This window comes from Herpailurus yagouaroundi, unplaced genomic scaffold, assembly GCF_014898765.1.
Source record: "Herpailurus yagouaroundi ecotype Mexico unplaced genomic scaffold, PumYag 159, whole genome shotgun sequence".
In the NCBI taxonomy this organism is placed as follows: Eukaryota; Metazoa; Chordata; class Mammalia; order Carnivora; family Felidae; genus Herpailurus; species Herpailurus yagouaroundi.
In genome coordinates, this window is record NW_024412400.1 from 32100551 (window position 1) to 32122239 (window position 21689).

Here is a 21689-nt window from a genome sequence, read left to right on the forward strand (position 1 = left end):
AATGCAAGCAAGGAGGACTAGGGGCAGGAAAACAGCCCGGAGTATGCTAGGATTCCAGAGGGTAATTACCAGGTAGTTCAATCCTCCTTCTACCCCACCTCCACCCATCCTAGGCTGGGAATTCCATCTGAGGTAAAGAATAACAGTATAGATCTATAGGACTGTATATATAATACCCATGGTAGGGCACTAAAACAGTGAGGAGGAAGAATGAGAGGAGGGGAAAGGGAAAGTGGAGAGAGAGGGAAAAATTGGATTCAGTCTAACAGTTATTTATGGATCCCTCCTGGGCTTTCTGCTAAGCACTGGTTATTCAAAGTTAAATAAGAAAAACTTCCTTGCTTTCCTGAGGGACTGATACTTTCCCTAACCTAGGCAGAAGGGGGATCAGAGTACTGCTTTGAGGAGATGATACCTGAGCAGGGCTTGGAAGGATGCATAGGTGTAGGAGAAAACCTCTTGAGCCACATGCAATTGCCTATCTGCTAGCTCAATTCAATTCTGCAAATACATTCTGAAGGCTTCCTATGTACAGGGCCTTGTTCTAGGTGCAGGGGCTACAGTGGTGAGCAAGCCAGCCACAGTTTATGCCCTCTGACTTGGGAATCTAGCTGAGAAATGAGCTAACCAATCTTACCACAGTGTGAGATGTGCCACTGGAGAGGGATCTGCAAAGCACGTTAGAACAAGAGTCTCATGGCCCCCAGCCCAAATGAACTCCCAATTTCTGAACATGGCAAAATTCTTCATACTTTAACTCTGTTATTGCTTTGCAGTCTCATTTACCACCATTCCCAAAAAGTGGATGGTAGAACCATATGGGAATCTGAATATGCTACATCCAGTTACATTTCAGAGCTACTCTTCTTGACACATCCAGCCTTGCCCAAATTCTCCCCTGTGCTACCAGGCAGATCCTTTGTCTCTCTCTCCAGGTTGATGAGGTTCTTAAAGCAGGGACCCAGATGCCGGGCCAACAACATCTACTATGGGGTTAGGCACATGCAGGTAGGCTTTGTCCAGTCACACAACCTCAGACTTTGGACCCTCAGCTTCCTTGCATGCTAGGTGAACAATTCCTACTCCAGGAAATATGAAAAACACTGGTGGTTCTTGGCACATAGTAGGTGCTCAAAAAGATTTGCTGAATTGAATTAACATCAAAGTCCCAACCCAGAATTTGGACTTTATGAAGGCTCTAGCTGTGAGCTGGAGCTTGGAGAGTTTAATGATCAATTTTAGTAGTTTTCTGTAGCTAAGAATGCAAAATAGACACCTTACACTTTGCCTTAAAGAGCTGCTTGTTAGCTGGGGAAACAGATGGACAAGCTCCTAAGAGTTCAGTTCTAAATTCCTAGAGGAGTAGTTCTCAAAATCTAGCAAGCGTCAAAATCACCTAGAGGTCGTCTGGTGAAACAGATTGCTGGCTGCTCCCTCAGAATTTAATTCAGTTGGTCTGGGGCGGAGTATGAGAACTTGAAAGTCTGCATTTCCCACTTTTTCCCACTGCTGGGCTCACATTTTGAGAACTACCCACTAGAGGTTAAGTGACCTGTGCTCAATATGCGGCACATAGTTGGTCTGTGTGTCTGAATCCTGGTTCCACCACATCTTTAGTGTTGGCTCTTAATCAAATCACTCTACCTCTCTGTGCTTCACTTGCCTCATCTGTGAAATCAGGATAATAAGCTAATGCACGTGAGTGCTTTAAGCCACACCTGGCAGTGTTTAATACATGTTGGTTAGCTCCTATTACCTACTCATTTTCTGGAGGTGGTGGGACGACCAAATTCGAGGTCAAGGTAGCCAGAGAAGAGCAAGGATTAAGTCCATCTTCTGTGCAGCAAGGAAGGCACCAGATCTTTGGACAGTACTATCCTTCTCAGGATGATGTCCCAGAGCGGTATGGAGTCTCGAACTCTCAGGCTTTTCTTCTAAGCGCGCTGAGACGTCCAGCCCATAGGCTCTCTACGTCCCACCCATGCTGCGCAGGCGCAGAACCCGATACCCACGCTTGACGCAGAAGCGTACTCAGGCGCACCGGCTGGGAGCTCGCCGCGGAGCAAAGATGGCGGCGGCAATGTGCGTGGTGACGGCTGGATCAAGACTCAGCGTTGTGGTGGGCGGTCTCCGCGGTGCGGTCCGCAGCCTGTGTAGCCAGCCCGTCTCGGTTAACGAGCGCATCGAAAACAAGCGCAACGCCGCGTTTCTGGGAGGAGGCCAGCGTCGCATCGACGCGCAGCATAAACGAGTGAGTCCTAGGGAGACCCGACCATCCCCCTGGCGTTCGCAACCTATTACAGAGTTTCCGGCTCGCGGCGCCCCAGTCCTTTCAGCCAATCCGCGCGATGCCGAGGAGGGGCGGGGACGAGAAGGTTCACCCTGACAACCTGTAGCCTTTCACCAAATAGCAGGTAAAACGAGAATAAGTACCTTTGTGCCTCATTGCCCTGTCCTTTACTTCTGGATTTTTAGTCGCAGCTGCTCGGCCCCAGACAACTCACCATTTAACTTCTATAAACTTTTGGACCAGTTAATCACTAGGAGTCAGTTTATTGAAAGGAGAAAATAGTATTTTCCCCCTCACAATCTTATTGGTAGAGCTACAGAAGCGATGACGGGCACTTAATAAAAAAACGAAACAAAACAAAAATTCTGCGTGTTCTTTTCATGCCCGGAGGAAGAGTGGTAGGTAGTATACGGTTCTTGCTCCATCATGGTAGCAGGAAAATAAAAGCATATGGTGGGGGAAGTAACTTGGGCAAACTCTCACATTAATCTGGGGTGGGTTGAGCTCCCGGATCTTGTGGGAACTTCTGCCTCCTCAATGCTGGCTGAACGCCTTTAGGATCTCAGCATGCATAGACATGCTGGGTAGGAAAGGCACGATGCGCGACGGAGGCAGGGAGGTTTTTGAGGCGAGAATTACAGCTGGCCTTCAGAGATAAGGTGGGTGGCCATTTATCAGCAGGAGAAACTGAGGCCCAGATGGGTGACCAGGGACTTGGAAGTAGGCTCACGCGGTGCGTCACTGATATGTGTGTGAAACTGGACCTTTGTGCTGGGTGAGTTAAATAACCGGGAAGATGCAGAAGTGAAATTCTTAGCGGTGAAGGGCACCGAGGCACATGTCAAGCCTGGGGGTGGTGACTGGGGTGGAAGGCTGGGGGTCTTCAGTGAGGAAATTCGAACTAGTTCTTGATTGAATTCTAGGTGTTGATTTAGATGGAAATCCCCATTTGACAAGAGGATGAAGGTGACCATTCCTTTTTGACAAGTTACTTAATCCTGAGGAGTCAGTTTATTCTAAACAGAAGATAGTAATAATTCTTAACTCTTGGGAGCAAGATGTAAATTTGGTTGTGTGTGGTGCCAGGAGTGCTTTCCCTTCCTCCCCTGGGGTGGCTCTGTCTGGGTTGAAGGAATTTTTACATCATACTTTGGAAAGGCCTGGCAGTGCTCCTGTGCACGCTTTGTATTGGGGCCCGTTGCTGAATTCTCCCTGGAACATCACCCCACCTCTTTGCTAGGGGGACCGTACTGGGTTTTGATGCAGGCTCCAGAAGCTATTTTTCTTTTGCCAGAGCTGACTTAGGAGGCTGACTTGATTTAAATCCCCCACTCCACCCCCTTTTCAACAATTTTTGGATGACTTCCATAGGATAGATTTCCAGAAATGGAATCACTGGGTCAAAAGATAGGAATATTTTGAACACTCTAATATATGTTGCTAAATTGCTTTCTGGAAAACTTACTCCACACAACAGTGTATATGTTTGTCTGTTTTAAAAGGACCTCACTGGCTTTGGCTGCTTTATTATGGGGGAAAAAAAAGAGCCAAACTTGAGGTTTTTCCCTGGGGTGGAGAGAGGGCAGTGGACAGTAGGCCTGGGTGTTTGGCTTAGTCTAAGGGCTTGAGAGTCCAAGCAACAGAGGCTCTTGATAAGTTGAAGGTTCCAACCTCATCTCCAAGAAGCATTTTTTCACTCCTCTCACATGAGCTCTTTACCACTCTGTTTAACTCCTTTTCATCTCAGGCACTACCTGCTGTGGGGTTGTTGCCATATTATAGTATCACTGTCAGGTGTGGGGTTTCTAAGCCGAGCCCCAATGTAGGATAGTAGGAGAAGCCATGGAAGAGGCAGAAGAACCAGGAAGTAGTCCTGAAAGTGTCTTTGGGGTTGGACACTAGTGAGGTGAGTTTGTGTGGGGTTCCCTAGAAGAAACTTGTGAATGTGGGGGTGTAGCCTTAGGCCCTTCAGTAAGCCTGATTTAGTTTTCCACCTCCTACTTTTCCATTCTTCTTTTTATTACTCCTTAGGTCTCCAGTAAATGTTTGTGGAACTAGTTATCTTGTTCCAGGGTCAGGCTCTCCTTACCCCCACTTCTCTCCATCTTTTCCTCTTTCTACTTCCTTATTTACCCTCCACAGTTGGTAGCTCCTGGAGTAGCCTGTCTGCCCTGATTTACTTACTGGCTGATATCTAGTGATAACACCAGTGTTTTGGGTGGGTTGATGGAATAGAGGCTTTCATGTGAGGTAAAGGGGCAAAACTTGTCTTCGTGGCCCACTCACAAGCACTCCTTGCTTACTGACCTCTATGATGACATGACTGAATGGTTTTTGTTGTATTTTAGGGAAAGCTGACTGCCAGAGAGCGGATCAGCCTCTTGCTGGACCCTGGCAGTTTTGTTGAGAGCGACATGTTTGTGGAACACAGATGTGCAGATTTTGGAATGGCTGCTGATAAGAATAAGGTATCTTTTTACAATGGTGGTGTGAGCCTCTAAGTTGCACTGTCTAGCCGTGGCCCTGCTGACCTACTCATTAGCCTAATAATGAAGGCCATCTGGAGCTCAAGGTACATTTAATAGTTTTCAAGTTAGAGGCCTGAAACTGTAAGAGTACCTCTGAAGAAGTACTATTGGGCCTCCAGATTCCCCCAGTTACCTTTGCAGATGAAGGAATGGAATGGGACTGTTCATACCTTGTGCAGTGTGACTATGGCCCAGTTTCCAGGTCTCTGGTTGTGGGTTCAGAGTTCTTGCAGTTATGGAGTGACAAACTTAGAAGGAAAGGCGAAAATGTCTTGGTTGTGTTCTGGTCCATGTAGGCACCAGAGACCCCTAAAGCAGGACCACTTGCCTCTTTTGACACTTTGACTTTATGGAGTTTTTAAAGTCAGAGTCACTGACACTTTTTTTAGTTGGATGTTCTCCATGGGTATGCAGAGTTCTCTGTATTCACTTTTGATCAGTTTTCCTCAGGTCTGTATATATGCTGTTATTCACCAAAGATTTGTGAACTTGGCATCGCATCAGCTGGCTCCGTTTGAGTCATTATGGGCTACACAGAATTCCAGGATTCCAAGCAAAATGATGGGTTTTCCCTAAGGCTTGGAGGTGGGGTGTGTGGCTTTCTAGAGTTGCCATGTGTCATTATATGCCCTTCTCCTTCCTGTGGCATTTGGTAGCAGTGGCCCTAGGGGGAGTCTTGATTATTTTACTGTTAAGAAGGAAGATGAAGCCTAACTATAGTGCCCGTTACTTCTGTTGATGAACCAGTAGCCTAGTGCTTGCTATTGCAGAGCTGAGAAGGGGAAGGGGAGATTCCTTCATGTTCTTGATTCATATTGAATTTTAAGAAATTTAGGGTGGGTTATTTTATTTTTTTGTTCTTTCATTCGGGCATAATTGTCAAATTCATTAAAAGATGTATTTGGTTTTTTTAACTTTTATTTTTCTGTTTTTCTGGTAGTTTCCTGGAGACAGTGTGGTCACTGGACGGGGCCGAATCAATGGAAGATTGGTTTATGTCTTCAGTCAGGTATTTAATAACTCGAATAGGCTGAGCTTTCCTGGAGGGCAGAGCCAGGACCAAATATGTGAGAAGAAAGTCTTGAGGAATGAAAACTTGTCTGTAGTGGGGGCAGAAGAGGGATATACTTTGTTTTTCAGTGCATGTGTCCAGAATATTCTACCATAGTATGTGTTTTTCTCAGAATCCTGAGTCTGTTTTAGGGATAATCACAGGGCAGTAATCATGTAAAAAGTCCTAGGAACCAGGAGTTTATTCTAAGTGAATGAGATGTTTCTTGGTGGGTTGGGTGTGTGCCTGGAGGGCATCCATGTCCTGGGCAATGTGTGGGCCTAAGAGAGTGCTGTGAATGCAGCCTGGGTGGAAGGGACTTGAGTCTCAGGAACATAGGCCCCTCAGTTTTGGGCTTCATGAAACTATTCAAACAAGTTTTGTTAGGCTTCATAAGGACGGATACAGTTTCTTCACACTGAAACCATAGGAAAATATAGTAGGCAGAATAGCTCCCAAAGATGTCCAACTCCTAATTCTCAAAACCTGTGACTGTATTACCTTACATGGCAAAGGGGAATTAAGCTGCAGATGGAATTAGTGTCACTGATTAGCTGGCCTTAAAATAAAGTAGGCTGGGTTATCCAGGTGGACACATATAATCACAAGGGTCCTTAAAAGAAGGAGAGGCAGAAGAGGAGGTCGGAAGAATGTGCTGAGAAGGGCTTCACCTGCCATTGGTGTTTAAGAAGATGGAGGAAGGAGGTCATGAGCAAAGGAATGCATTTGGTCGCCAGAACAGGGAAAAGGCAAGAAAACAGATTCTCACTTGGAGCCTCCAGAAAGACATCTAATCATGCTAACCTTGAGAGTAGCTCAGTGAGGCCCATGTAAGACTTCTAAATTACAGAACTGTGAAGAGAATAAATTTGTGTTGTTTTAAACCACTGAATTTGTGGTAATTGTTACAGCAGCTAATAGTAAACTAACACTATATTATTTTGGGTTTGATTACCACCCCTCTCCACCTCAAGACGTGGAAGAATATGTATAATTCTAAATACTTAGTTCCTTTTACAGATCTAACATTATAAAGCTTGTTAAATATTAAAATTATGGGTTCAGTATTAAATAACTGGTTAATTTTAAATGTACTTAGTACTCATTCACTTAATGAATTACCTTTGACATGTTTTAAAACTGTTATAAATGGGTCTACCAACTACTTAACTAGAAGAAATTATGAGAGCTAGGCAAAAACTTGTACAGAAAGAAAGATGCAAAAATATGTACAGAAGGAATTATTAATAAGATAGCTAGAACAAAGTAAGTTATTGTACTTTCTGGACTCAACCTTCTAACTTTTGAGCAAATACAAAATTCATTGAATTGATACTTTTGATTACTTCTTATGCCCATGGGGTAGGGTAGGATGAGGATTGGGGGCGAGGAGAGGGAGATGACTGAGCCACAGTTCCTGCCCTGAAGAACCTAATCTCATTTTGTAGATACATTGGGGCAGAACAGGAGTTCTGTACAGATGAGGGTAAGAGTGATTCTGGGTAAGTGCTGTGGGCCCAGGACAGTGGACGATCACATTCAGCCTTGAGGAATGCTTTAGGGAAAATGGGGCATTTGAAATAAGCCCTGAAGGATACTTAGGGTAGGGAGTGATGAGCCAGTTTTTTGTACTGATCCCCAAAATGTTAATATCTGCAGTTGTTTTTTCTGGGGATCTTCTGCTTTTCTGAAGAAGCAGCCCTAGTCTCTTGACTGATAATTGTTCATAGGTATGTTCTGGGGGAGGACAATCTATTCTTGTATAGGTTCCTAATCTCAGATGTTTTTAGCCTCACCTTTGCTTTCTTTTGCCACTGGTGATTGTGAATCCAGAGTCCTTCTGGTGAAATTGCTTTAGAGAATAAATGTTTCCTCTTCTCAAGGTGAAGGAGAGGCCCTGTGGGGTCCAACTGCTCCTAACCCAGAGTTTTTATCAGTCTGTTCCCCGGCCCCCCCCCCCACTTCCTATAGTTCCTGGGTTGTTCCATCCTTGTGGTTACTCCCCCTGCAGTATATAGGCTTCCATTTGCTCCAAGTCAGATATTCTTTTTGTGCTTTCAGTTCCCCTGAGATTGTTGTTCACTCTCTCCTCTGCCATTGTTTCCTCTTCCTTTTTTGTCCTCCTGGCTGACTCTGTTTTTAATTACTTGCTTTTTGAGGTGGTTTTAGAAAGGAGGTCCTTCCCACAAGAAGCCCTTTATATCAGAAGGTAATGAAATTCCATAAGCAAGAGGAAGCCGTGAGGGCTCTGATTGTCTTTTTTTTTTTAACCTCTTGTCAAAATGGCAAATATTTCTTTTTCTTTTTTCTTTTTTTTAACGTTTATTTATTTTTGAGACAGAGGGAGACAGAGCATGAATGGGGGAGGGTCAGAGAGAGGGAGACACAGAATCTGAAACAGGCTCCAGGCTCTGAGCTGTCAGCACAGAGCCCGACGTGGGGCTCAAACTCACGGACCATGAGATCATGACCTGAGCCGAAGTCGAACGCCCAACTGACAGAGCTACCCAGGCGCCCCAGAATGGCAAATATTTCTAGTAATAGAAATGCCTGCCTGACATCTATAGAATCTGATTTTTCAGGTTAATTCTGCACGAAAAGTTTTCCTTAGAGAGCTAGGATTCATTTTTGTAGAGCAAAGACTAAGTCTTTTGCTGTTGACAATACATGAATTCCCTCTAAGGTACAAATTACTCCATAGAATAGTGAATAAAAGACCATTCCTAATTTTTTGAACTCCTGAAAATCCTTCAGAAACTTTTGACTAAGAGTTTTTCATTTCGTCTTCCTCCTGGCTTTTCATTCCTGGCTAGTGACTATATTTTATTTGTTGATTTGTTTTCTTTTTAGGATTTTACAGTTTTTGGAGGTAGTCTGTCTGGGGCACATGCCCAAAAGATCTGCAAAGTAAGTATTTAATCTTGAAAACCCAGTACTTTCATCAGTCACATAGTTCATATTAAATAAGGGGTGCAAGACAATGAGCTGTGTATGTGGGGTGGGTGCAGACCCAAACATCCCTTTAGTCCAAGGCAGGAATTCTTCAGATTTTTTGTATCATGGATCCCTTTGGCAATCTGGTAATGATTTACATGCATAAGATGTGTAGGATTACAGAGAATTAAAAAAATATTAAAAAAAATTACAATTGTAATATTCATGCTTTTTATGTTTGTTTATTTTGAGAGGGAGGGAGGGGGAGAGAGAGAGAGAGAGAGAGAGAGAGAAAGAAAGAAAATCCCAAGCAGGCTCTGCACTGTCTGCACAGAGCCTGACATGGGGCTTGATCTCCCCAACTGTGAGATCATGACCTGAGCTGAAATCAAGGCTTGGATGCTTAATCAACTGAGCCACCCAGGCACTCCTATTTGTAATCTGTGTGCTTTCAAATTTATCAAATAACAAGATTTAGCTGTGCATTTAAACCTCTATAGTTTCAAAGTAGGCATGAGTGAAAATGCTACTTCAAGGGGCGCCTGGGTGGCTCAGTCGGTTGAGTGTCCGACTTTGGCTTGGGTCATGATCTCGCAGTCTGTGGGTTCAAGCCCCGCATCGGGCTCTGTGCTGACAGCTCAGAGCCTGGGGCCTGTTTCAGATTCTGTGTCTCCCTCTCTGACCCTCCCCCGTTCATGCTCTGTCTCTCTCTGTCTCAAAAATAAACGTTAAAATTAAAAAAAAAAAAAGAAAATGCTACTTCAAGATACCTGCAACTTTAGTGTGACATAAAAATATCCATGGCTTCTTTTAATATAAAGTCACAGGTATTTCTCATAAAATAATGATTTTGTTTCCTGTGTTCATAATTAAAAGGTATGGTAAAGATCAGCTAGAGTTAATAAAGGTAAAGAGTAAATTTTTTCCCATCCAAGCAATGCATGGATGAAATCTATTACAGACCCCTTGGGATTCTGAAGACTCCAGGTAAAGAGCCCATGATCTAGGTGGAGAATCCAGGTACTAAAAGATAAAGAACAGTGCAAGGATTACATGATGGCATTTTAAAAAACACTGCTGGGGCACCTGGGTGGCTCAGTCTGTTGAGTGTCCAACTTCGGCTCAGGTCATGATCTCACAGTTTGTGGGTTCGGGCCCCGCATCAGGCTCTATGCTGACCACTTGCTCAGAGCCTGGAGCCTGCTTCAGATTCTGTGTCTCCTTCTCTCTCTGCCCCTCCCCTGCTCATGCTTTGTCTCACTCTTTCTCAAAAATAAATCAATGTAAAAAAAATTAAAAAAAAAACCTAAAAAACCTCCACTGCTAGTGATGAGATGCTCTGGAGATGAATAAAAGTATAGATCATACTTGGAGAAATGTGGAATTAAAGGTACCGTTGACTGTTAATAGTCAAGCAGTGCTTCCCTGTGTAATGGAAAACCTGGATTCTAGATGTGATCTTGTCATGTATTATTTCTGAAACCTTGGGCCAATCACTTAACTTTTAATCCTCTCTAATTTTTCTTTTCACTGCGTCTGTTATCAGGTTGAATGAGATAATGGAAGTGGAAGTACTTTGCGAACTGAAAAGGGTTCTTAGGAATGTTGCTTATTAAGCCCTCAACTAGTGGCCCATGAGGAAAATATGCCTTATTACAAGTGAAATCAGGCTTGGGCCTGGCTCTGGTTAACAGATGGATCTACATGTACTTTCATAAAAATACTATTTTGTTATTGTGTTTAGTGTCAGTTCTTTCCAAAAGAGTAAGGGGGGCGGGGGTAGGTGGTGACGCCTGACTGGCTCAGCCAGTAGAACATGTGACTCTTGATCTCAAGGTCATGAGTTCTCAAGGCCATGCCCAATCCCTACGTTGGGCATGGAACCTGCTTGAAAAAAAAAAAGTTGGGAACAAAACTGGATACTGGAAAATATAGCCTGGGCCTGTGGCTCAGAAATGGTTGCTATGAGCAGTCTTATCCCCTGCTGGTGGGAAGTGCTTTGGCTCTTGGATGCCTGAAGGGCTTTAATCAGCCCTTAAAATTTTGGTTCTGTTTTCCATGGAGGTACCTAATCATCGTGGGGAATGAAGCCAGTGTTAATGATTCCTGTTTTGAGAAGTGTAATTAGGGGCACCCAAATGGCTCACTTGGTTAAACATCCAACTCTTGATTGCGGCTCAGGTCATGATCTCATGGCTCATGAGATTGAGTCCTGCATCGTGCTCTGTGCTGACAGTGTGGAGCCTACTTGGGATTCTCTCTCTTCTCTTCTCTCTGCCCCTCTCCCTATTCACATGCACATGCTCTCCTCTCTCTCTCTCTCTCTCTCTCTCTCTCAGAATGAGTGAGCATTTAAAAAGAAAAGTGCACTTGGAACATTTTCCAGAAAACACCATGGTACTTTATAAATTGTTTTTGATAAAAGGATCAGTTGTCTCATAAAAGATTGCTTTGCTGTCTCAGATCATGGACCAGGCCATGACAGTGGGGGCTCCAGTGATTGGACTGAATGACTCTGGGGGAGCACGGATCCAAGAGGGAGTAGAGTCTTTGGCTGGCTATGCAGACATTTTTCTGGTAAGAAACCTGTTAATAGTATTTACAGAATAAAATAATACAAGGCTTAATTTCTAAGCTGTGCCCTGGTTAGAGCTTTCCCATCCCTATTCCTTGTTATCTACCTTGTGTCTGTTCTGTGGCTTCTTCCTGTGTCACTGGGGAAGGCATGGAAGGTGTACAAAAAGCAAGAGAGTAGGTGGAGAGGGTTTACTTTTTTTTTTATCACAGAGGGCAACTCTTAGGGGAAAACAAAATTAAAGATCACTTATAGGGGAAATCACCTAATTATTTTTCTCAAAAGCAAGGGACATGGAATATTATGAAAGTTTAAAATGAATTGATTTACTAGAATTAGGAATTAAAAAAATAAGTAGTATTTTATTTTGTTTAAAACACAATATCATCATATGAAGTTCAAGTTGTAGTACAAAGAAGAAAAATCAGCCAAATCCCACTATTCGGAAACATTTGATGAACAGTATATCAGATCTTTCTGCTTACTTACAAACTAAAATTACAAAGAAAGAAATGAAAAACACAAAAGTAGATTAGATGTATTACTTGAAGTAGGAAGTATTTTATAAGAAGGTAAAGGAGGTTGGGGTAAGGGAGAGAGATACTGCCAGATGGAAACTTGAGGAAAGGGAGAGGTCTGTATTTCTGGGGAGGGGAGGAAATAGGGAGAAGGCAGGAAAGAGACAGGCAGACATTGTTTCTAATCAGGCCAGCTGTTCTTGTCATCTCCCTGGCCTGCAGGCTTATGAATGTTTTATCCCTGGCTACTGCCCTTTGTGATCCATCAGAAAAATGTGTATTTGTGTAAGCTGCTCTGCTAGTTGTGGGAATACACATGTTCGTTGAGAAGCCACTTTGTGAACCTACTTTTTAATCTTTAATCTTGAGCTCTAGGAATAACCTACTGGGGAGAATTAGCACTTTGGGTGGCATAGTCAGAACAGTTTAGGCCTGGAAAATCTCCTTTGCCCCCTAACCTGGTAGTCATGCCTGTGTTGGAAATGAAGGAAAGAAAGCATGGCCATAAGAGAAGTGGCAGTAAATCCCCACATTTTAGAGGTTATCAGGGTTTTAGAATATCTCCTAGTCTAACCCATCTTTGTGAGTATAGGCTGCAGGTTGTGTTGTGTTTTCTTTTCAGGAGATAGGCTTCAGTGACTTTAATAAATTATTTACTAATGCTGCTTGTCATTTCTACACCTCCAGCCACTTCCTGCTACTGTACTGTTTAAAATTTTTTTTGTAATTTTGATAAAATTTCAAATTTTACATAAAAAATGCAAAAACAGTTCAAGGAACTCCCTGTATGTCCTTTACCCAGATTCACCACTTGTTTACATTTTGCCCATTTGCTCTATCATTTCTCTCCATAAGTATATATTTGCAGGTTATATTTCTCTCTGAAACATTTGAGAATAAACTGGAGATTGTACCTCCTTTAGCCCTTAAATCCTTCATTGTGTGTTTCCTGAGAACAAGGACATTCTGTGATAAAACGAGTACAGTAATAGAAATCAGGAAATTTAATATGAATTCATCAATATTTTTATCTATGGCAATTCAGATTTCATCAAGTGATCCTAATAAAGCCTTTGGTAGCTGTTCCCCTGTACCCCTATGCCCCATCCAGTCCAGGATTAAGTACTGTATTTAGTTGTCTTACCTATTTAATTTCCTTTAATTTGGGACAGTTTTAGGGGCGCCTGGGTGGCTCAGTCGGTTAAGCATCTGACTTCAGCTCAGGTCATGATCTCACGGTCATGAGTTTGAGCCCTGCGTCGGGCTCTGTGCTGACTGTTCAGAGCCTGGAGCCTGTTTCGGATTCTGTGTCTCCCTCTTTCTCTCTGACCCTCCCCCGTTCATTCTCTGTCTCTGCCTCAAAAATAAATAAACGTTAAAAAAATTTTTTAATTTGGGACAGTTTTTCTTTTTCCTCTATGACCTTAACATTTTTTTGGAAGTTTTATAAGAGGTATAATTTACAAACCCTAAAATCCATCCATTGTAAGAATGTAACTCTGAAAAGAACAGATACTACACTTGATCTTAGCCAAAAGTCTGAGAAGAATGTAAGCATGTAATTCAGTGACTTTTTGAATTCCAGTAAAATTAACAACAGTATTAGTTTCAGGTGTATAATGTAGTGATTTAACAGTGCCATACATTACTCAGTGCTCCTTACTGATAAGTGAACTTTTTTTTTAAGTTTATTTATTCTGAGAGAGAGTAAAAGTGCAAGTGGTGGGGGTGGGGGTGGAGACAGGGGGGCAGAGGATCTGAAGCGGGCTCTGCCTTGACAGCAGAAAGCCCTATGTGGGGCTCGAACTCATGAACCATGAGATCATGACCTGAGCCAAAGTCAGACACTTAACTGAGTTGAACCACCCAGCTACCCCACAATAAGTGAACTCTTAATCCCTTTCACCTATTTCACCCATCTGCCTCCCCCAGCTCCTTTCTGGTAACCATCAGTTCTGTATACTTAAGAGTCTTTTTTGTCTTTTTCTTTTGTTCATTTTTATTTATTTATTAAAAAAAAATTTTTTTTTAACGTTTATTTATTTTTGAGACCGAGAGAGACAGAGCATGAATGGGGGAGGGCCAGAGAGAGAGGGAGACACAGAATCTGAAGCAGGCTCCAGGCTCTGAGCTGTCAGCACAGAGCCTGATGCGGGGCTGGAACTCACAGAGCATGAAATCATGACCTGAGTCGAAGTCGGACACTTAACCGACTGAGCCACCCATGCGCCCCCATTTTTTTTTTTTAAGTTTATTTTTGAGAGAGAGAGAGAGAGAGAGACAGAGATGAGTGGAGGAGGGACAGAGAGACAGGGAGACACAGGATCTGAAGCAGGCTACAGGCTCTGAGCTCTCAGCACAGAACCCAACACGGGGCTTGAACTCATGAACCGCAAGATCATGACCTGAGCTGAAGTCAGACACTTAACTGACTGAGTCACCCAGGCACCCTGCGTTTGTTTTGTTTCTTAAGCTCCACATATGAGTGAAATCACATGGTAGTTATCTTTCTCTGACTTCTTCCACTTAGCATTATACTCTAGTTCCATCCATGTTGTTGCAAATGGCAAGATTTTATTCTTTTTTTATGGCTGAGTAATATTCCTGTGTGTGTGTGTGTGTGTGTATCACTTTTATCCGTTCATCTATTGATGGACACTTGGGTTGCTTCTCTAATATGGCTATTGTAAATAATGCTCCAGTAAACATAGGGGTGCATATATCCCTTGGAATTAGAATTAGTGTTTTGTATTCTTCGGGTAAATACCCAGCAGAGCGATTACTGGATCATAGGGTAATTTTGTTTTTAATTTTTTTTGAAGAACCTCCATACTGTCTTCCACAGCGGCTGCACAAGTTTGCATTTCCACCAGTGGTGCATGAAGGTTCTTTTCTCTTTGTGTCCTTGCCAACACTTATTGTTGTGTTTTTGATTTTTGCCACCTCACAGGTGTGAGGTGGTATATCATTATGGTTTTGATTTGCAGTTCCATGATGATAAGTGATGTTGAGCATCTTTTCATGTGCCTGTTGGCTAAGGATGTCTTCTTTAGAGAAATATCTGTTCATGTCTTCTGCCCAGTTTTTGATTGGATTATTTGTTTTTGGGATGTTGAGCTATATCAGTTCTTTATATATTTTGGGCACTAACCCTTTATCAGATACGTTATTTGCAAATATTTTCTCTCATTCAGTAGGTTGTTTATAGTTTCATTGATTTGTTTCTTTCACTCTGCAGAAACTTTTTTATTTTGATGAAGTCCCAATAGTTTATTTTTGCTTTTGTTTCCCTTAGGAGACCTATCTAGAAGAATGTTGCTATGGTCATTATCAGAGAAATTACTGCCTGTGCTCTCTTCTAGGACTTTATTATTATTTTTTATATATTTCTTAATGTTTATTCATTATTTAGTGGTGAGCAGGGAGGGGCAGAGAGAGAGGGAGACACAGAACCCTCCAGACTCTGGCTGTAAGCACAGGGCCTGACATGGGGCTCGAAATCACAAACTGTGAAATCATGACCTGAGCCAAAGTTGGACACTTAACTGACTGAGCCACCCAGGTGCCCCCTCTTCTAGGACTTAAATGGTTTTAGGTCTTTTTTTTTTTTAATGTTTTATTTATTTTGAGAGAGCATAATCAGGGTGGGCCAGAGAGAGAGAGAGAGAGTGAGAGAGAATCCTAGAGCCAGATGTGGGGCTTGATCCCATGAACCTGTGAGATCATGATCTGAGCCAAAATCAAGGCTCAGACACTTAACTGACTGAGCCACCCAGGCACCCCTAATGGTATCAGGTCTTACATTTAGGTCTTTAATCCATTTTGAGTTCATTTTTTGTGTGTGGTGAAAGTGGTCCAGTTTCATTTTTTGGCATATAGCTGTCCAGTTTTCCCAATACCATTTGTTGAAGAGACTGTCTTTTTCCCATTGCATATTCTTGCCCCCTTTGTTGAAGATTAATTGACTGTATAATTGTGGGTTGATTTCTGGACTTTCTAATGTGTTCATTGATCTAAGTATTTCTGTGCCAGTATCCTATTGTTTTGTGTACTACAGCTTTGTAATAAAACTTGAAATCTGGGATTGTTATACCTCCAGTTTTGTTTTTCTTTTTTATTGCTTTGGTTACTCAGGATTTGAGTTGTTCCATACAATTTAGGATTATTCTAATTCTGAATTACTGTTGGTATTTTGATAGGGATTACATTAAATCAATAGACTGCTTTGGGTAGTATGGGCATTTTAACAATTTTTCTCAGTCCATGAACATAGTATATATTTCCATTTGTATTGTTTTCAGTTTTTTTTTTCTTTTACCAGCATTTTATAGTTTTCACAGTACAAGTGTTCCACCTCATTGCTATTTTATTCTTTTTGGTGCAATTGTAAATGTGATTATTTTCTTAATTTCTCTTTCTGTTACTTCCATTATAAGTGTATAGAAAAATGCAGTGGGTTTCTGATGCTGATTTTGTATTCTGTGACCTTATTGAGATCATTTATCAGTTCTAGTAGTTTTTTGGTGGAGTCTTTATAGGGTTTTCTGTATATAGTATCCTGTCATATGCAAGTAGTGATTTTTTCTTCTTCCTTACCAATTTGGATGCCTCATTTTTGTTGTCTGATTGCTGTGGCTGTTTTGTGTGCTGTATTGAATAAGAGGGGTGAGAGTGGACATCCTTGTCTTGTTCCTGACCTTAGGGAAAAAGCTCTCGATTTTTCATCATTGATTGTAATGTTAGTCCTGGGTTTTCATATATGTCCTTTATTATGTTGAGGTATGTTCTCTCTGACCCTATTTGTAGAGGTGTTTTTTTTTTTAATTTTTTTTTTAATGTTTATTTTTGAGAGAGAGACAGAGTGTGAATGGGGGAGGAGCAGAGAGAGAGGGAGGCACAGAATCCGAAGCAGGCTCCAGGCTCTGAGCTGTCAGCACAGAGCCTGATGTGGAGCTTGAACTCACAAACTGCGAGATCATGACCTGAGCTGAAGTTGGACACTTACCGACTGAGCCACCCAGCCAACAAGGTGCCCCTTGTTGTTTTTAATCATGGATGGATGTTGTACTTTGTCAAATGTTTACTTCTGCATCTTTTGAAATCATGTGGTTTTTATTCTTTCTCTTACTGACCTTATGTGTATCATGTTGATTTTGCAAATACTGAATTACCCTTGCAATCCAGGAGTAAATCCCATCGATGGTGGTGAATGATTTTTTTAAATGTATTGTTAGACTTGGTTTGCCACTATTTTGTTGAGGAGTTTTGCATCTATATTCATCAGAAATATTAGTCTGTAGTTCTTTTTGTTGTATCATCTTGGTTTTGGTATCAGGGTAACGCCTCATAGACTGATTTTTGGAAGCTTTTCTTCTTCTTCTATTTTTTGCAATAGTTTGAGAAGAATGGTTATTAACTCTTCTTTAAATGTTTGGCAGAATTCACCCATGAAGCAGTCTGGTGCTGGACTTTTGTTTCTTGGGAGTTTTTTGATTACTGATTTAATTGCATTGCTGGTGATTGGTCTGTGCAAATCTTCTATTTTTTCCTTGTTCAGTTTGGGAGGTTAAATTTCTAGGAATTTTCCATTTCTAGGTTGTCCAGTTGGTTGGCATATAATTTTTCATAATATTCTGTTACAATTATTTGTATATCTGTGGTGTTATTTCTCCTTTTTCATTTTTTTTATTAAAATTTTTTTTTTAATATTTATTTTTGAGAGACAGAGATAGCATGAGAGGGAGAGGGGCAGAGAGAGAGGGAGACAGAATCTGGAGCAGTCTCTAGGCTCTAGCTGTCAGCACAGAGCCTGACACGGGGCTCGAACTCACAAACTGCAAGATCATGACCTGAGCCCAAGCAAGTCACTTAACTGACTGAGCCACCCAACCACCCCTCTCCTTTTTCATCTCTGATTTTTGAGTCCTCTCTTTTTTTTTGATGAGTCTGGCTAAAGGTTTATTACTTTTGTTGATCTTTTCAAAGAACTAGTTCCTGGTTTCATCGATCTGTTCTATTGGTTTTTTTAGTTTCTGTTTCACTTATTTCTGCGCTACTCTTTAATTCCTTCTGCCGGTTTTGGGTTTGGTTCTTTTTATAGCTCCTTTAGGTGTAAGGTTAGGTTGCATATTGGAGATTTTTATTTTTGCGGTAGGCCTCTATTGCTATAAATTTCACTATTAGAACAGCTTTTGCTGCATCCCCAAGATTTTGGACTGTTTTCATTTGCCTCCATGTTTTGTTTTGTTTTTTTTATTTTGATTTCTTTGTTGACTCATTCATTGTTTAGTAGCATATTGTTTAACCTCCATGCTTTGTGTTATTGACAGATTTTTTTCTTGTGGTTGATTTCATAGTGTTGTGGTTGGAAAAGATGTATATGACTTCAGTTGTTCTGAATTTGTTGAGACTTGTTTTATGGCCCAATATGTGATCTATTCATAGAATGTTAAATGTGTGCTTAAAAAGAATGTGTATTGCACTGTCTTAGGATGGAATGTTCTGGCTATGTATTAGATCCATCTGGTTCAGTGTTTCATTCAAAACTGTGGTTTCCTTGTTGATTTTCTGTTTGGATGATGTATCCATTGATGTGAGTTGGGGGTTAAAGTCCCCTGCTATTACGGTTTTACTATAGAGTATATTTGTTATTAGCTGCTTTATGTATTTTTTTTTTTAATTTTTTTTTCAACGTTCATTTATTTTTGGGACAGAGAGAGACAGAGCATGAACGGGGGAGGGGCAGAGAGAGAGGGAGACACAGAATCGGAAACAGGCTCCAGGCTCTGAGCCATCAGCCCAGAGCCCGACGTGGGGCTCGAACTCACGGACCGCGAGATCGTGACCTGGCTGAAGTCGGACGCTTAACCGACTGCGCCACCCAGGCGCCCCAGCTGCTTTATGTATTTAGGTGCTTTCATGTTAGATGCATAAATATTTACAATTGTTACATCGTCTTGTTGGATTGTTCTATTGATGATTATATAGTGATGATTATATAGTGTTCAAACTTATGAACCATGAGATCATGACCTGAGCTGAAGTTGGATGCTTAACTGATTGAGCCACCCAGGCACCCTGGTCTGCATGTGTCTTTGTCTGATATGAAGGTAGCATATTGATTGGTCTTGATTTTTTATCCATCTGTCATACTATGTCTTTTGATTGGAGTGTTTAGTCCATTTACATTTAAAATAATTATTGATAGGTATATATTGCTATTTTGTTACTTGTTTTATGGTTGCTTTTGTAGTTCTTTGTTTCTTCTCTTGCTCTTTCATAGTTTGCTGGCTTTCTTTAGTGATATACTTGGATTCCTTTCTCTTTATTCTTTGCATATCTATTACTGGTTTTTGGTTTGTGGTTACCACTGGGTATATAACATCTGCATATAACAGTTTATATTAAGTTGATGATACCTTAAATTTGAACCCATTCTTTACTCCTCTGCCCCCCACGTTTTAGGTATATGGTGTCACACTTTACATCCTTTTACTTTGTGTATATCTTGACTGATTTTTTTTTATAAATACACTTAATTTTACTGCTTTTGTGCCCCCTACTGACTCTTATGATCTGTCCTTTCTATTCAAAGAGTCCCCTTTAATGTTCCTTGTAGGGCTGATTTAGTGGTGATGAACTCCTTTGGTTTTTGTTTGAGAAACTGTATATCTCCTATTTTGAATGATAGCTTGCTGGATAGAGTATCTTGGTTGCAGATGTTCTTCTTTTTTTTTTAAATTTTTTTAAAATGTTTGTTTATTTTTGAGAGAGAGAGAGGGACAGAGTGTGAGCAGGGGAGGGGGAGAGAGAGAGGGAGACACAGAATCCGAAGCAGGCTGCAGACTCTGAGCTGTCAGCACAGAGGCTGGTGCGGGTCTCGAACTCAGAAACCATGAGATGATGACCTGAGCCCAAGCCGGATGCTCAACTGACTGAGCCACCCAGGCGTCCCACAGATGTTCTTCTTTTAGCACTTTTTTATTAAAAAAAATTTTTTTTTCATGTTTGTTTAATTTTGAGAGGGAGAAAAAGAGAGAGCAAGGAAGGGTCAGAGAGAGAGGGAGACACAGAATCTGAAGTAGGCTCCAGGCTCTGAGCTGTCAGCACAGAGCTGACATGGGGCTAAGACTCACGAACTGTGAGATCTTGACCTCAGCCGAAGTCAGACGCCCAACAGACTGAGCCACCAGATGCCCCTCTTTTAGCACTTTGAATATATCATGCCATTACTGTCTGTCCTGTGAAGCTCCTGGTGAAAAATCAGCTGATAGCCTTAAGGGGTTTCCTTTGTATCTAACTGTTCTTTTTAAATGCTTTGAAAATGCTCTGTTTATTGCTGCTTTTTGCCATTTTAGTTACAAGGCTTTGGTGTGGACCTCCTTTGCTTGATTTTGTTGGGGACTCTCTGTGCGTCCTTGATCGGGATTTCTGTTTTCTTCCCCAGATTTGAGAAGTTTTCAGTTATTCAAGTAAATTTTTGTCCCCCTTTCTCTTTCTGGGATCCCTATAATGTGAATGTTATTTTGCTTGATGGTGTTGCTGAGTTTTTGTCTCTACGGTTTTTGTATCATTTTTCACTTAACATAATTTTTTTTGAGGTTGATTCATATTGTACTTTGTGTCAGTTGTCATTTTTTTATTGCTGAATAATGTTACATGGATATACCACATTTTATCCATCTATCAGTTGATGGATGTTTATGTTGTTTCAACTTTTTGGCTGTCATAAATAATGCTGTGAACATTTGTGTATCACTCTCTGTGTGAACAAAGTTTTTCATAAAGAGTGGAATTATTGGGTCTGATAAGCTTATGAGTTTTTAAGAAATTGCCAAATTTTTTTCCAAAATGACTACCAGTTTACATTACCACAAGCAATATATTCAGGGTTTCATGTTCTTCACATCCTTGTCAACCCTTGAGTATTTCAGTTTTTTTCATTATGGTCATTTTTATGGTATGTTGTAGTAACTCATTGTGGTTTTATTTGTATTTCAATGCTGACTAAATCATGTTGAGCATCTTTTCATGTACATGTTATTCATATGTATGTCTTTTACAAAACATTTTTTCTAATATTTATTTTTGAGAGACGAGGATGAGTGGGGGAGGAGCAGAGAGAGAGGGAGACACAGAATCAGAAGCAGACTCCAGGCTCTGCGCTGTCAGCACAGAGCCTGACACGGGGCTCAGACTCACAAACTATGAGATCATGACCTGAGTCAAGGTCGGATGCTTTACCAACTGAAGCACCCAAGCATCTTCCTATGTGTATCTTCTTTGCTGAAATGTCTATTTAGATCTTTTGCTCCTTTTATAATTGGGTTTTGAGTTGTAAGAGTTCTTTATATCTTTTGAATACGAGTCCTTTATTAAATACATAGTTTGCAGGTATTTTCTTCTAGTCTTACGGCTCTTCTGTTTTCATTTCAAATGTCACCATTAAGAAAGAAATGTTTTAAGTGTTGAATTCCAAAAACTCAGTTTGTTTCCTTTGCAGATTATACTTTTATTGTCCTATGTAAGACAATAGTCTTTTTATTGTCCTATATTTTATTGTCCTATGTAAGAACTCTGTGTAATAATACAAAGTTATGAATATTTTGTACAGTCTCTTTTATGTTAGGTCTGTGATACATATAAAATTTTTGTCTATAGTGTGAGGTCAGGGTCAAAATTCATCCTTATCTCACATTATTGACATGACTATTCTGTCTCCATTGAATTGTCCTGGCACTTTGGTGCAAAATGAATTGGCCATAAAGGTAAAAATTTCTGGACTCCGTTCTTT

General features: G+C 41.1%; 1 protein-coding gene and 1 pseudogene across 1 annotated transcript in view; one reads left to right on the forward strand and one right to left on the reverse strand.

Annotated features, from left to right (window-relative positions):
- The first annotated feature begins 2024 nt into the window (after positions 1-2024).
- The window catches only part of PCCB (propionyl-CoA carboxylase subunit beta), an 86719-nt gene continuing 67054 nt past the window's right edge, over positions 2025-21689 (forward strand). Inside the window, exons 1-5 of the mRNA XM_040481117.1 lie at positions 2025-2251; positions 4639-4758; positions 5759-5827; positions 8720-8776; positions 11267-11398. Of these exons, the coding sequence (XP_040337051.1) occupies positions 2069-2251; positions 4639-4758; positions 5759-5827; positions 8720-8776; positions 11267-11398 (561 nt within the window). The 5' untranslated portion in view covers positions 2025-2068. The remainder of the gene's footprint in view (positions 2252-4638; positions 4759-5758; positions 5828-8719; positions 8777-11266; positions 11399-21689) is intronic.
- LOC121034287 (uncharacterized) lies at positions 13345-13447 on the reverse strand (annotated as a pseudogene).